General features: G+C 43.3%; 1 protein-coding gene across 1 annotated transcript in view; it reads left to right on the forward strand.

The window, feature by feature from the left end:
• NOSTRIN (nitric oxide synthase trafficking) overlaps nt 1-16245 on the forward strand; it is a 79154-nt gene that overhangs the window by 42483 nt on the left and 20426 nt on the right. The window contains exons 8-11 of the mRNA XM_088474900.1: nt 763-888; nt 8785-8883; nt 15056-15181; nt 15267-15375. Coding sequence (XP_088331026.1) covers nt 763-888; nt 8785-8883; nt 15056-15181; nt 15267-15375 — 460 coding nt within the window. The remainder of the gene's footprint in view (nt 1-762; nt 889-8784; nt 8884-15055; nt 15182-15266; nt 15376-16245) is intronic.

The raw sequence follows: 16245 nt of genomic DNA on the forward strand, positions 1-16245 counted from the left end.
TTTTGTTGGGTGGGAAATAAGGTAACAATAGGAACATATCTCAATCATCTTGTTAATATTAGAGATGTGCGGGGTTCGATTTTCCAGAATCCACCCGAATTTCTTGAATCTGGATAAATCCGAGTCGTGGTTCTGATCTCCTGAGGAGATCCGGGTAAATCCGAGTCATGGTTCTGATCTCCTGAGGAGATCTGGCTAAATCCGAGTCACTGTTCTGATCTCCTGAGGAGAGATCCAGATAAATATGAGTTGCGGTTCTGATCTCCTGAGGAGATTTGGGTAAGTCCAAGTCATGGTTTTGATCTCCTTTGGAGATCCAGGTAAATCCGGGTCGCGGTTTTGAACTTTTTACGGTTTGGAATTTAGATTTTAAATCTGAATTTCATGTTTTGGATTGCATAAATTACATGATTTTAGCTATTTTTAAAAACTTTTTTTTTAACAAATCCAGATCCAAAACCAAAAACCAAAACTCATGGGGGTAGTTTTGCAAAACCAAAACCAAAATACGAAGATGAATCCAGATCCAAGACCAAAACCAAAACACAGGGTCAGTGCACATCTTTAGATAATACGTACAGTAGCTGCATGAATTGTCTGAATTATAAGCAACAAAAGCTAAAGAGTTATAGGGGGGAAAAGCTGACTGTACTGGCTAAACCGACATTCGACCTAATGTTGGATGACCACATACAGAGTGTTTGTGGCTTGGCTTTATATGTGTAGATGATAAGTATCTTTCACCTTATATTTAATTTTTAGCTTCTCAATAAACTGAAAAAGTCAACAGAGGTCCTGACCAAAACAGATGAAGACTATTATCTACAAAATATCAATGGACAAGTGGCTAGACTGAAGTGGGAAAATGTTTTAGAGAGCTGCTATAAGGTAAGTAAATGAAATGTGGTATTCGTGTTACTCCACTCATTATGAAACATTGCTCTCCTGTTATGTAGAAGAGACAGTAACGTAATTAATGAATCTGAAATTAGAATTGTCACAAATTGTAACATTGCAAATTATCTTTAATACTTAAGGGTTGACTCTGAGTCGCCTTAATCTCTTTTCACTGACTCAAACGGCGAGTTTTTGCAGCGCACGTGCAGAAGCCATTTTAGGCATTTTGTGTATGTCTGTCCTATTCGAAGTCAAACGTAACTTGCCCGGACCTGACTTTCTGTGAAATAGGACGTTGCAGGTTGTGAACTCGGTAGTGGCAAAGTGATCGCACGTCACCACCCTGACTTGTGGGAGTGTCATGGTCATATATCCAAAGCCGAATGTGATTCTGAGTCATGTGTATGGGGAAAGGAAGCCCGTTTCTGATAATATAGAACACTTTAAGAAAAAAAGACATCTAAAGCAACTTTTATTAACAAGTTGCTTGAAAAATACTTTTTTTCTTCTTGCCCTGGATATTAAATATTTTCAGTGGCGTAACTACAGCCCCTGCAGACCCCGCGGTGGCGTGGGGGCGCGGAGGCTTGTGGGCTGCAGATTCCATGCGGACTAGCTGTCCGCATGAAATTCTGCTGAAAACGGGCCCTCCAAAAATGGCCTCCGCATAGGAGACATACACTAGAGGTCCTACTGGACCTCTAGCATCTGTTACTGTTAGACACCCAGTGGCTCCCCGCTGTACTGTGATGAGGAGACAGAGAGGTACAGACAGGCAGGGACAGACTGGATTCCGCAGCGCAGCCTCCCTACCGGCAAACTGTCCGCTACTCCGCCTCCTTGCGACGCTGTCCTCAGCATCACCTCCCTCCAGTCAGTTTCCTCAGCTCCGCCTCCCTGCTGTCACTGTGTGTGTGCATGCACGCTCGGGGAGAGGAATGTTGAGGCAGCTCTGGCGTGTGCTCATGAGGACACCGCATGGGAACCATCCTCAGAAGCCAGCTCATAGTTTAAGCTGCCACTGTAGTCTGCCTTATTCACTATCCCAGCACTGAAGATGTGTGTATGTGTTCCTGCTGGGTGCTGAGCCGCCGCAGAGAGCCCACTGCCTGCCTTGAGAGGGGGAGGAGAAGCAGCCAGTCTCAGGCAGCGTCGATCAAAGAAGTGCCCTGTTTGGTGCCGAGCCACCCACGGAGAGCGTTGGGGATGGGAAGGAGGAGATGCAGCCTGTCTCTGTCAGCAAAGGGGGACTGAGACGTACTGTAACTGGGACAAAGTAGTGTGAGCACTGTGAGGTGTAGGGAGTAGGATAGGGAAGAAGGTAGTGTAAAGCGCAGGGGGTGGGGGGAAGCAGGTAGTGTGAGGAGCAGGGGGTGGGGGGAAGCAAGTAGTGTGAGGCACAGGGGGTGGGAGAGGGAAGCAGGTAGTTAAGGCACAGGGGGTGTGGAATAATATGTAAGGGGCATTACGGTGTGTGGAATAATATGTAAGGGGCATTACTATAAGGAGGAAAAATATTGTAAACTGTCTAGGGGGGTGGGGGCACATTTTTAACTTTTGCATTGGGAGCCATATTGCGTATAAATATCCCTGTAATTATTTTTGACAAAAAGCCATGGGGGGGGGGCGTCTGAAACTTTTTTGGCGGGGGGGAGCAAAATTTATAGTTACGCCACTGTATATTTTATGTGTCATCTAAGTCTATTTTGATGATCTGATTATGTGGTTTGTTATTAATATACTTCCCCAGCTACTAATTATTATTACCATATATTAATGTTGATTTTTGTAAGGTTGTCGTTTATTGTGGGATTGATACACTTTTTAATAAATTGCAATTAATTCATGCCTATTAATTGAACAGTGCTTTCTTGCTTTAGAGGCATTATTCTCTTAAAGAGGTCTATTTACTAAGCTGTGTTAGGTGATAAAGTGAACTGAGGTAAGGTACCAGCCAATCAGCTCCTAACTATCATTTTTCAAACAAAGCCTGTGACATGGCAGTAAGGAGCTGATTGGCTGGTACCTTACCCCCATTCACTTTGGGCCTGATTCAGACCCACTCGCGAGCGGCTGTCCGCTCGCAAGTGGGTCGATGTTCTGGACTGAGCATGCGCACGATGGAGGGAGCTCCGTCGTGCGCATGCGCCAGACGCGACGAGCGAAGGAAAGTCCTTCGCTCGTTGTGTCTGATCAAAGGGGGCGTGCTGTCGATGTTGATTGACAGCACGCCCCCTTTGGTAGGCATGCTGGGGGCGTGCCTCCCTGACGGGGGCGTTCCCACGGGAACGCCTCCCGTCAGAAGCCGGCCCACTGACATCACTAGTGATGTCAGTGGGATTGATTTTGGCTCTGATAGAGCCAAAATCACTCCGGAGCTTGCGGTTGAAAACCTCAACCGCAGGATCCGGCTCGCAATTTCGATGGACGCGATAGTCTCGACCATCGCGGCCATCAAAATGCACGCTCGTATAGCCTGTGGGTGGTGACCCACAGCTATACGAGCGTCCAGAAGGACGCTCCATTTTCATGGAGGCCGGCCCTCATTCAGAGCGTGCGCTCTGCTCAGAGCGTACGGCTCTGAATGAGGGCCTTTATCTCCTAACACAGCTTAGTAAATAGACCCCAAAGTGTTCTATATTGTATTTTTCTGAAGATGTACAGTACCTTCCAGAGAGCCACAGTACAATTAATCACATTGTCACCTAGGAGACCAGCGCCCTAGGTGAACGTATACTCACATTAGCATAAAGTAGTAAAATATGTACCCGCGGCTGCCGGCAACTACAGTCACCTAATCTCTATTCATCATACATGTTTTTTATTGTTATTGAAACTCTAATGAACTTTTGTGACAAATTCTTTTGTCGATGGATATATGACAGACTATACATTTATGCAGTATGTTCATTCCTGGGGTATACAGACATTCCTCACTTAACAACCTACTTGTTTAACAACAGTTCGGACTTACGACCAGCACGCTGACCAGCTGGAACCCATAGTACATTGACTAAAATGTTATTCTGAAGATTTTTTTTTTTCTATAACTTTAATTGTACTGTACAGTATGTAAGAGTTATGCAAAGTAAAATAGTTACAGTATCAAGTTTGAGTTTCCTTTAGACCTTTTCTTTATTCAGAATACTTAAAAATGATCACCTCCTGGTTCCTCGTTTAGTGACCAATTCGTTTAACGACCTAGTCGTAGGAACGGAACTCGGTCGTTAAGTGAGGAATGTCTGTATATGAAACACATAATTGGGCTCATTGGTATGCAGCAGGCATTGTGGGTAAAAGGTATAGGCAGCATATGAGGGATTGTATGAGAGTGCTGTGCATTGTGTAACGTAATGTTGTTATGTTTGTTTCTGTAGTGTCACCAGGTTACATTTCCAGAATTTTAATAGGAATATATATGACCAGGGAAGGCAGTGACAGCAGGTGATAGTGTAAACTGTCTGAATGATACGCATGCAGAATTTGCTGGGAATTGGTATGATTTTCCTTGCGTCCGGCGGTTAGAATCCCGGCAGAGGCTGCCCGACATGGGTGAAAATCACGATCGTCCCTAAGGTAAGTATAGACTAACCTAATTCCCTCCCCTAACCCTAACCCTCCTTAGGGGTGCCTAACCCTATCCTTCCCCCCAGTGCCTAACCCTAATACCCCCTCTAAGTACCTAAACCTTCCCCGCTGCCTAAACCTAAGTCCCCCGGGAGGGTGCCTAACCCTAAGTCCCCCCAGGGGGTGCCTAACCCTAACCCTCCCTCCCCCTAGCCTAACCCTAACCTCCCGGGGGGGTGACTAACCCTAAGTCTCCCCCGGGAGCCCTAAACCAAACCCCCCCCGCGCGGCTATCCGCCCCCAGCATCCCTTCGTTCGGTATGCCGGGCGCCGGTCTCCTGGTGGCGGTAAAATGATAGGCGTCTAGATTTAGACGCCTGTTACTTAACCCTCGCCGGGAAAGCATTCGGGAAGCCGGCTGTGGGGATTAGGTCCGCCGGCTTCCCGACTGCATACCATTTGCTGGGAGCAGTAGTACTCCAAGTGAAGTGATACACCAGAGTAATATAACTGGCCAGACTGTGAGTGATGTTGGTTAGATGTATAATGCAGTAGTTGGTGCTGGTGGCAGTTAGTTCACACGTGCTATGCTTAGCAATTTCTTAGATGTATAATATATCAGGTAGCAGCAGCGGCTCCTACCCTCTTACCTGAGGTGGGCTGCTGCTGGCCTTGCCGTGACAGTAGCACATGTCAGAGGTCAGACCTATCTTAGCTGAGTCCCAGTTGGACCTAGTGACCGCCGTCTCTCTCCTGCCTGGATAGTGCTGGAGGGAAGCCTCGCAGGAGCACACTCCTTCCTGCCTATATGACAATGTGTCCTTTCTCCTTCCCATCTTCCTCCCCCTGAGACAGGCAGAAAGCATTGAATGGTTTAACATTACCTGCATCCCATTGTTCCAGCAAGAGAGCATGTAGACTCACTGGCACCTACACCACAGGGGGTACCTAACACTGAGAGGGTAGATCTCCACACATCCCATATAGCCCTCATGGGGGCTTAGCCAGTCACAAGATATATCATTAGAAAGGACAAACCTTTGCCAGATGCCACCCTGAGTGTCCTCTTGATATGAATTTTTAAAAAGGCTTCTGTCTTATGTCATGCAGCGTAAACATACACTATGAATAATTACACCACATGATCATAAGTAAAGAAACAAACAGGATTCTATTATACTTAGGGATTTGCGCCAGACCATTTTTGCTGGATTTGGATTTGGCTCTGGTTCGTCGTCCGGCTTTGGATTTGGATTTGCCAAACCTGCAGTGACTGGATTTGGATTTGGATTTTTTACAAAAATGTATTACAAAAATAGATAAAATCACATAATTTGGGCTTTTTATTGTACCTAGAGCATTATTAACCTCAATAACATTAAGTTCCAGCCACGTACAGTCAATTTAGACCACCTCATAGCTTATAATATTGTTTTCACTATTATTGGCCAAAGGTTGCAGTGAGCTGATTGGTTACTAAGCGACAGAGCAGCGGCACAGACACCACAGAGTCACGGTGCTTGTATACACAGAAGCTATGGCCCACGGAGTCAAGATGCTTGTATACAGTGGGCTAAGGCCCCAGCAGTCACGGAGCTTGTATACACAGAGTGCTTATGCCCACCAAGTCACAGTGCTTGTATACAGTGAGCTAAGGCCCAGGAGCTTGTATACACAGTGGGCTTATGCCCAAGAAGTCACAGTTCTTGTATACAGTGGGCTAAGGGCCTGATTCAGAGCCGCTCGTAAACGGGCGCTTGTTCGCTCCGAGCGATGTTTGCCCAACTGCGCATGCATACGGATCGTTATACGCATGCGCGAACCAATCAGTGCGGTCGAAATTCATGTGCTCGCAAAATAGCGAATGCCTGATAATTTGAGTGACAGAAAGAGGTGTATGTGGGTGGTAACAGGGGAAGGTGCTTGAAAACGGGGAGTGGAGATCAGAACGCAGGCGTGCTTAAAGGTCAAAACGGGCATTTTATGGGTGTGCACAATTAAAACAGCAGCGTCATTGACCACGTCACTGGGTTATTTTATAGCCAGAACTGCTCGCAAGAAAAACCAACCACAAGAATAGCGAGCAGTTAATACGCTGGTCGATGTACTCGATTAATCTAATAAATAGCGGACATGACGTAGGATGTGAGCGGCCAGGGGGCGTATTTTTCCAAAAAACGACCGCAAGTTCTGTTCGCTCGTTCAGACCTAGAGGCGTGAACAGACCGCAAAGAGCGAACGGTTCATTTGAATAGCCACCCCTATTTTCTGGACGAGCGAGCGCTAATTGCGTCCGGCTCTGAATCTGGCCCTAAGGCCCAATTATTCACGGTGCTTTTATACACAGAGGACCTCGGCCCACGGAGTCATGGTGCTTTTATTTTATACACAGAGGGCTAAGGGAGTCACGGTGCTTGTATTTTATACACAGAGGGCTAAGGCATACGGAGTCACGGTTCTTCTATACACAGTGAGGTAAAGCACAAAAAAATACGTTTTCTTTTTTTTTTCTTTTTAAACTTTTAACTTTCTTTTTTTTACTTTTTTTAAACTTTTTTTTTTTTATACACACAGCCACTTGTGAGTCTCGACATTTTAATCAGTATAGCGGAGCATACCTCAGCATGCAGTCAGTGTGCCCACTTACACAGTCCCTTTTGCCAGCACAGCCACTTGTGAGTCTCTGGACACAGCACTTAATCAGCAGAGTATAGCGCAGTAACAGTGTGCAGAGTGCCCCTTATACAGCCACTTTGCCAGCACAGCCACTTGTCCCACTCAGCCAGCAAGTGATCAAGCAGAGCATTGCGCAGCATACATCAGCGTGCTCCCTATACAGCCACTAGTCCCACTCAGCCAGCGAGCCCAGTAGTAGAGCAGTGTACAGTCTGGAGCGTGCAGGAGAATGGCGCAGAGTTGTGGGACTCGGAGCCTTATGTAGAGGTAAACTCTCGCCTCTAGCGAGAGTTCGGTACTCTCGCGAGGATCCGATGTCAGGATGCTGACGTTCGGCTCGCAGTGGGGATCCGAGTCGGCGGGAACACCCGAGCCGAGGCTCGGGTGGGACTCGAATCCCCATGTTCGGAGCGGTACGGATTTATACTGGGATGGTGAGTAAATCATTATTAATACCCCTTATCCACTGCTGCAATAACCTGGGTTATTGCCAGGTATACCCGGGTTGCAGCTCGGTATAAAATCGCCCTTGAAAAGAACCCAGGTCGAGTGACCCGGTAATCTGACCCGCGTAGCTACCAGGGTCGATCCCAGGTAACGGTGCAGTGTAAACAGGGCATAACAGCGCATAACAGCAGGTTATCCGACCCGGATCAAACACAAAAGTTGCTGATTGGAGCTTCAGTGAGCAGTCACCATCCATTATTTATTACCTCATCTTTGTGAATGAGGCCATTTTTAATGTTATACACAGGTTATGCAGGGCAGACCCAGGTTCAGTGTAAACGGGGCCGACCTGGAAATAACCCAGGTCCAAGGTTGCAGTGTAAACGGGGTCTCACCCCACAGCTGATAATTAACTGCTAAAAATCTTTTTTTTTTTTTTTTAATTCCCTTTACCCTTCTTTCCTTTTGCCAGGTGGATTCAAACCATTCCATATGGAAACTATACAGTACAACTTTTCATTAAAATATTTTAGTCTCAGAGGGAGAGTTGTCCACATGTATAGTTCTTGGGATGCAGTCACAATGTCAACAGTCATAATGTTGACACCACAATGTTGACAGTTATGATGCTGACATTGTTGATATGTCGACATGGAACATGTCGATATCTGTAGAATGTCAACATGATCAAAATGTCGACATTCTGCAGAATGTCGACATTAGGGTTAAGTTGTGGGAGCAAAGGGTTAGGGATAGGCTGCGGACTGGTGGGTTAGGGTTAGGCACTAGGGGGGAAGTGTGAGTTAAGCTGCGGAAGGGGAGGGTCAGAGTTAAGGGCCCCATACATCTGCCGGTTGATTCACCGATCCCCCGATCATACCAGAAGCGGCGATCCATTGATGGTTGCCGATCTGTCTGTGAATCTGTGAAATTCTAAATGTTAAAATAACATGATTTGCTGATCATGATCATATTTTGACTGTGATCGGCAAATCAGTGAAATCCAACATGTTGTTCTGTAATGTATTTCCTCTTTTAACATTACGGTATTATACAGTATGTTATTCACACTGAAATTATTTTCTTTGGTGTTGTAATTGCCGTTTGGTATGTGTCCTGATATATTTGATATTTTATTTGCTTTTTGATATTGCTTTTGCTAAAATTATTCATTTTTTTATCACTTTTTGATTTCAGAGTATTCAAGATCTGGAAAAAGAGAGAATACAAATGCTTTCTCATATTCTAACATTGTACAACCAGCATGTTTTAAGCTATGGACAAACAATAAACATAGTAAGTAAATCATGTCACTCAGAGCATGGTACTGTACATTGATAATAAAAATATATTTTAGATTGATAAGTACATTTAAAGCATAAAAGAAGCATGCTACATTATTTATTATCCATTCTAGAACAGAGTTTTCTTTTTTGTACAATGCCTCTCATTTCATCTGCCGGAGTAAATTAATTGGCATCACCAAGTAATAATTCAACCTAGACCAGTAATAAGTCAACACCTACCAGTAATAAATTAACACCACCCAGTAATAAAGCAATACCACCCAATAATAATTCAAGCCCCATCAGTAATAAATCAATACCGACCAGTAATACTGTACATTAACACCAAGTAATAAAGCAACAACACCCAGTAATAAATCAGCACCATCCAGTAATAAAGCAACACCACCCAATAATAAAGCAACCACAACCCAGTAATAAGCCAGCACAAACCAGTAATAAGCCAGCCCAAACCATTAATAAGTCAGCACTAACCAATAATAAAGCAACACCACCCAGTAGTAAGTTAGCACTAAAATGCTATAAATCAAAACCCAATAATATATACAGTAACCAGTAATAAATCAGCACTTCACTGAAAAAAAACAACACCAACAAGTAACCAGTAATAAAACACCACCCAGCAATAAAAAAAGGACCACCCAGTAATAGAACAGCACCACACAGTAATAAATCAGCAGCACCCAAAAATAAAACAGCACAAACCAGTAACAAAACAGCACCTTACAGTTATAGGTCAGCACTACTCTGTAATAAATCAGCACGACCCAGTAATAAAACAGCATCAACCAGTAATAAATCGACACCATCTAGTAATTTATTATAGCACCACCCAGTGGTAAAACAGCATCACCCAGTAAAAAAACAGCATCACCAAGTAATAAATCAGCACCATCTAGTAATACATACAGCACCACCCAGTGGCAAAACAAAAAACATACAGTTACAAATTAGCACCACCCAGTAATAAAAAAGAAACACACCGTTGTAAAACAACATCATCTAGTAATAAAACAGTATCGCCCAGGAATAAAAAAACATAATACCACCCTGTAATAAAATAGCACCACCCAGGGAACATGTTATTGTGAAAAACGGATACAGTACTTCATTAATTATTATTATCCTTAATTTATATGGCACCGTAAGGGTTCCGCAGCACCTCACAAAGTACAGAAACAAATGAGCACACAAGACAACAGTTATTAACAGTACAAACAATGCAGGACAAGTATATGATTTATAAACAATGCTGCATAACACCTAAATAAGCAGCAGGGTGTCGGTAAAAAAGTTTTAGGTTCCATTGTAAATTAAACTAAAAGTAAGGCAAGAAGAAGCAAGTGAGGGAAGAGGGTCCTGCTCGTGAGAGCTTATATTCTAAAAGGGAGGGTCAGACAAACGGGTGACACAGATGGGCTAGATAGTGAGGAAGGAGCATAGAGTAGTGGGTTAGGATGAGCGCTGGAAAGCATTGAGGAAGAAATGGGTCTTGAGAGCCCATTTGAAGATTAAGAGCCAGAAACCAAGTGATGGACGAATTTTGAACGAAGGCCAGGGAGACAAAAAAAAAGGGGCAGCTACTTGAAGAAGTTGGAAGAGGCAAATGTCATGAGTGCTGAATGGAAAGAATGTGATGGAGGGTTCAGAAGGTAAGACTTGGTAGGAGTGACCCAAGGATAGCAGGACCCCAAGACCACCACCATGGAAACCTCCAGGCCAGGGTGTGTAAGAGAATGTGAGGCCCCCAAAGAAGATAGCTGCAGGAGCAGTGGTGTCAGATGGGTAAATCCAGGGTTTGGTGATGACAAGGAGAATCAAGGCGTTGCAGAGGAAGTGCTCATGAACGGGGACCAGTTTATTATAGACAAAACTGGCTTTTCAGAGGGAACAGGAGAGAGAGACAGAGTTAAGAGGCGAGAGGAGAATGAGATTATTAGGGTTGATGTAGTGTAGAGGTGATATTGATCTAGAGCAGGGGGATAAGGAGTGTGGGGTATGTGGCTGGCTTCTGAATGAGGAAGGGTGACAGCAGGTGGTGGGTAAGGTGGAGGTTTAGTGTGGTGTGGGGGGGAAGAGGACAGGTAACTTGGAGAAATGAGAGGGTGCAAGGTTTAGTGGTAGTGCAGCAGGACCATGGAAGTAAATAATATTGGAGTTGTGGGAGATGCAGTGGAGAGAATTATATGTGATGAAGAGAGACAGAGGACGGGAAGGAGGGGGAGAATGTAGAGGGGACTATGGATGGAGAAAAGAGGTGAAAACTGGTGGTAGAGGAGAAAATAATGTACCTGCTGAGTGAGGGAGGAGTAGAAGAAAAGATACATAGTGTAGATGAGGCAGTTGGGGGGAGGGAAAAGTCAGTAGTAATAATGAGTGTGAGATGCAGGAGCAGTACAGTTCAAATGTCAAAATCAGAGAAAAGGAAGAACAGTGCTGGAAGATGTAAAGGCACAACTACAAAAGTATATTATACACAAAAAAGGAGTTTAGAGCTGTTAAAGTTGCAAGACTTTAGAAGTATAAAGTATGATTAAAACAAAAAGGTATAGGTGTAAAACAATGGTAGATACTACAGTGGTATAAAGATAAATTGACAGTGCTACTGGAATGATTTAAACAGTGTAGAGAAGAAACACAAACATACAAGAATTAAATGTTCAGCAAGCAGGTAGTTGCTTGCAATGCTGAAGCAGGGTGTTGGCAAAAGGTGTGTCCAGGTTATAATGAAAGCTGGTGGCTGAGTAGCAGGGTTTGCAGAAGCTCAGAAGATCCTTTGCAAATTTTTCCAAGTTATAGAGAGTTCTTTTAAAATGTTGTCCTCCTGTCTTCCTCCTGTTTAACTCCTGACTAACTCTTTAAGTTATGCTGTACATGTAGTCCCACTTAGAAAAATAACCCACTTTGAAATAAAAACCTATGCAGCCTTGTAACCTACTGAGTATATAGTTAAGATAACATATGTAGTCACTGATTGCACCCACCCCCAATAACATCAACCACACAAGATACAAGTCATAAAATTCAAATGCAAACAAACAGAGCCAAAACAGCATCCCATGAACCTAGGAGATAATATTTAATTATATAGTCAGATCTAAAGTCACTCTGGAGTTTACAGATATTAATTAAAGACAATATACCTAGAAAATCAGTGTAACCAGACAGCATTGGTATTTCTATAATAGATGCCTGGTGCAAATAGAGGTTTACCTAGAAAATCAGTGTATTCCAGACAGAATTGGTATTTCTATAATAGATGCCTGGTGCAAATAGAGGTTTACCTGCAATGAAAGAATGGGGAAATCCGTCAAATCATCATCCCTCACTGATCGCAGAGGATATAGCTAGTAAGAACTCCAGACTAACTCTTTAAGTTATGCTGTACATGTAGTCCCACTTAGAAAAAACCCCCACTTTGAAATAAAAACCTATGCAGCCTTGTACAAGCCTGCAGCCTTGTAACCTACTGTTTATATAGTTAAGCATAACATGTGTAGTCACTGATTGCACCCACCCCCAATAACATCACTCACACCAGATACAAGTCATAAAATTCTAATGCAAACAAACAGAGCCAAAACAGCATCCCATGAATCTAGGAGATAATATTTAATTATATAGTCAGATCTAAAGTCACTCTGGAGTTTACAGATATTAATTAAAGACAATATACCTAGAATTTTCAACATAAAGGTGCCTTAAACATCTTTAGGCATGCAATTACCATGCATGAACACAAAATTTAAAAACTATTAACATCCCCATATGCTTTTTAATTTGTTTTTAGGCATTTTTACATATTTTCATGTGGTTTCTCGTATCATTCTAAGGGGTCTATTTGGCCCCCGATACTTAAGTATCCAACTCGTCGCGAGTTGCGAAGGTTGATATGTAGCTACTGGAGTGGGGACAGCTGATCGAAAATCAACTGTATCTGCGATACCTAACAATGCTACACTACGCATTCATGACCTGAGTTAATGCATGCACAGTGACACTGTGGATCTGAAGATGGCGTAGGTTCCCGTAGGCAAGCTCTGAAAACTGTAATACTAGTCGGCTCATCAGGCCTAATAATGAATGGGCCGGTTACCAAAAACATACAGAACTAGCGTTTCTGCACGTGTACCAGGTCCATTAGTGATTATGAATAGGCCCCTAAATATGGGTATGAGATGGGAGAAAAATGACAAAAGGATTAATATGCACTTTAAAAGTGCTCTGAGTGTAGCAGTTATTTTGAAGAAGCCTTCAAACTAGCAGGAAAAAGGTCCATATAAATATAGCCCACGGCTGTGCCTGTAATGATACAATAAAACATTAAAATCCTACAAAGGCAGTTTTCATGGCAGCACAATGTCAGTGTAATAGTGTTTATTTAAAGAAGCTGGAGAACTCACATTAAGGAGTCATTCCCTGTTTTACCCGCAGTCTTTTCCCCACCCATGAGGGGTTTTAATCTTCCAGCTGGTAAGACAGTGTTTCCCAACCTCGGTCCTCAAGGCACACTAACAGTCCAGATTTTAGTTATATCCATGCTTCAGCACAGATGGTTAAATCAAAATAACTGAGGTACTAATTAAGTCACCTGTGCTCAAGTATGGCTATCCTTAAAACTAGGGATGTGCAGGCTCGGATAGGTTCGAGTTTGCACGTTGAGTTCGGATTTTTCCCTCCAAAAAGACGGAACTCAGAAAGAGGCAAAACGTCATCTTGCATGGACGAATATCATCATTCCTGGACAAAAGTCACAAAGATGATGCTGCGTATCATAACAATGAGATAATTAAATGACTTTCATAAATAATTTAAGACATAATTGAAGCTAAACCCAACATAAATTACGCTAAATTTTAGAAAAACTGATAAGGTTCAATTAATGAAGAATTTGGTCCTAAAGTGAAAGTAGGTTTTGATGTGACATTTCCAATGTTTCCATCTTGCGCATTTTGCGGAGTATACGCAAATGTAGAAGCAGATTGATTTGACGGATGTGCTTGCAAATTCTGGGAAGTGGCGTGTACCTTAAAATGTGCTTAGGCCAATAAAATTGCACAGTGTGTCTGCATTTTTGGCAGTTTGTAAATGAGTGTAATTATTGGTGTTTTATAATGTGTGCTATTTGAACATAAAAATGTATATAAGTTAGTGTAATGGTAGTGTAAGGCGTTTTTTTAGTTGTCATCTCATTCAGCAGACAAGACATACCCCAAACTGAGGGTCTCAGTCAGAGATGGACTCAGGGTCCATATGTGGGCGGCAATGGGGGGGGTGGCGTTTCAGTGGCAAGTGCATTGTGACCATTTTCGGGGCGTATCTTAGCCTGCGATTGCGATCCCGTATGCAGTAAAAATTACTCTGGTGTCTCAGTTCTTGCGACCATAGGGTTACTCAGTCAGAAGGCCAATAACCAACTGATCTGCGTCTTTGTATGCAGTCGCTTAGATTTACGTAGCTGCTGGCGGACATCTCAATACAAATCCATGCGGCTGCGCCATTTGCATATTTTTGCACAGCTGCTGCGTACAAATTCGCAGCTGCAGTGACATTCATGGGCGTATCTATAATTGGTGCATGGGGGCCCCGCACCGCACACCCTGCACCCATAGTATTACTTGCCTCTCCGGAGTCCCACATTGGCGGTCATTTTCCCATTGTTTGCAAATGCGCAGTACAGGGAAAAATGGCCGCCACTGTAATTTTCCTGGTGACCTGCGCATACTCTATAGACTCTGGGTGCACTTAGTGCACTGCCGGCCGCCGGACAGAGAGGAGTTGGCCCGTGTTGGAGACTGCGAACGGGCCCCCTCCTCTCTAGAAATGCCCATGGTGACATTAGTAGAAGATATAAGAGTCTGGGAATAAAAAGCAGCATTGCATCTAAGTATCTGCCCTTGTTTTATCTTTTGTGTAACAAGCTACAACAGCATATTAACCTTTTATACCTATTGCACTTTTATCAGCTCACTGACCTTTTATCTTTCAGTTCATTGTCATATAGAAAACAGTATTTAGATTACTTGCTGCTAGGCAACAGTACATAATTCAATGTAAATGTTATATAAAGGAGGTAACAATAAGAATTAACGAACAATGGAAAAAGGACATGTATGGTATTGTATTGCTATGTAAAAATTGCTGTTTCTATTATTTTACAGTGTCAGAGCCAAATTGACCAGGCAATTAAAAGCATTGATGTTGAAAAGGATATTCAGTCTTTCATGGAAGAAACAACCATATTTACTGAAGACAACAAGTCAGAATTCCTACTGCTGGATTATTATGTAAGTTATTATTGAATGAAACGTACATGTAACCCATTTGTAACACAATAAATGTCAGTGGGTGTGCATTCTTTATATACTGTAGGAAGAAGATGGTTCCGCTGTTATGGATCAAGACAGAAGAGTCGCCTCTATAAACATGAAGCTAGAAAGACTTCAAATTGACATTGACAAAACAGTGAAAGACAGGGATGGTAAGATGGAACAAAAGTATCTTCTCTGCTGAATACATTACTTTAAACTTATACATTTGAAGGGATTAGTTGTCAGGTTAATTCAACACAACACTCAGCAGGATCTTTGAGGCATTTAGGTAATAACGGCTTTTGGTGGGTCATCACTAGAGAATGGGAAAATCAGTTGTACTCCCACAACAGAGTAGAACCACAGCCAGCCTACGTCTGCTCCTCATGTACATCTGTTATTATCATATCTTAAGATATTTAAAGATGTTGGGCCTTATTCAGAGTTGTCACTGAAGTCTTATTTGCAGACAGATCTTGTGGTCTGGATCTGTTGTACTGCGTATGCGTCCAAGCGGAGAATATGCAACTATGAGATTCTACAGCTTTCCAGAGTCGTACGCAATTCAGGCACATCCCCACTTGCGTCTGATATCAGACAATCTCTTGCATCAGGTATACGGGAAAACAGGACCACCCAAAATTAACTCCAGAAAGCGTATGCAGAAAATAAAATCTCACTTACTTACCACACTCTCCTTACCTTCTAATTCACCTTGCCTCCTGCTCCCCAACTGCACTGGCACCCAAATCCGTGCCCACACACCAACACCTAAATGGACTTAACCAAACCCTCCTTTCAGGAACAGGGCTGTTAGGAACAATGACAGACCCGGGCACTAGGGAGTCGTGGCCAAATCAGGTTGGCATAGCCACTCCCCCTCCCAAACAAATTTCTTAAATGTGTGGTGGACTACAGGCTGGGATGGGGGATGATTAATGCAATTGCCCCCTTATGTAACATTTGCAGAGAGAGAGAGTAGAGACTGCACCTTAGGCATGGCCATCGGTGAGATCTCCATCATTGGTTCCCATTGATGG

The sequence above is a fragment of the Taudactylus pleione genome, unplaced genomic scaffold (assembly GCF_031769625.1).
Source record: "Taudactylus pleione unplaced genomic scaffold, aTauple2 ptg000156l, whole genome shotgun sequence".
NCBI classification, from domain to species: Eukaryota; Metazoa; Chordata; class Amphibia; order Anura; family Myobatrachidae; genus Taudactylus; species Taudactylus pleione.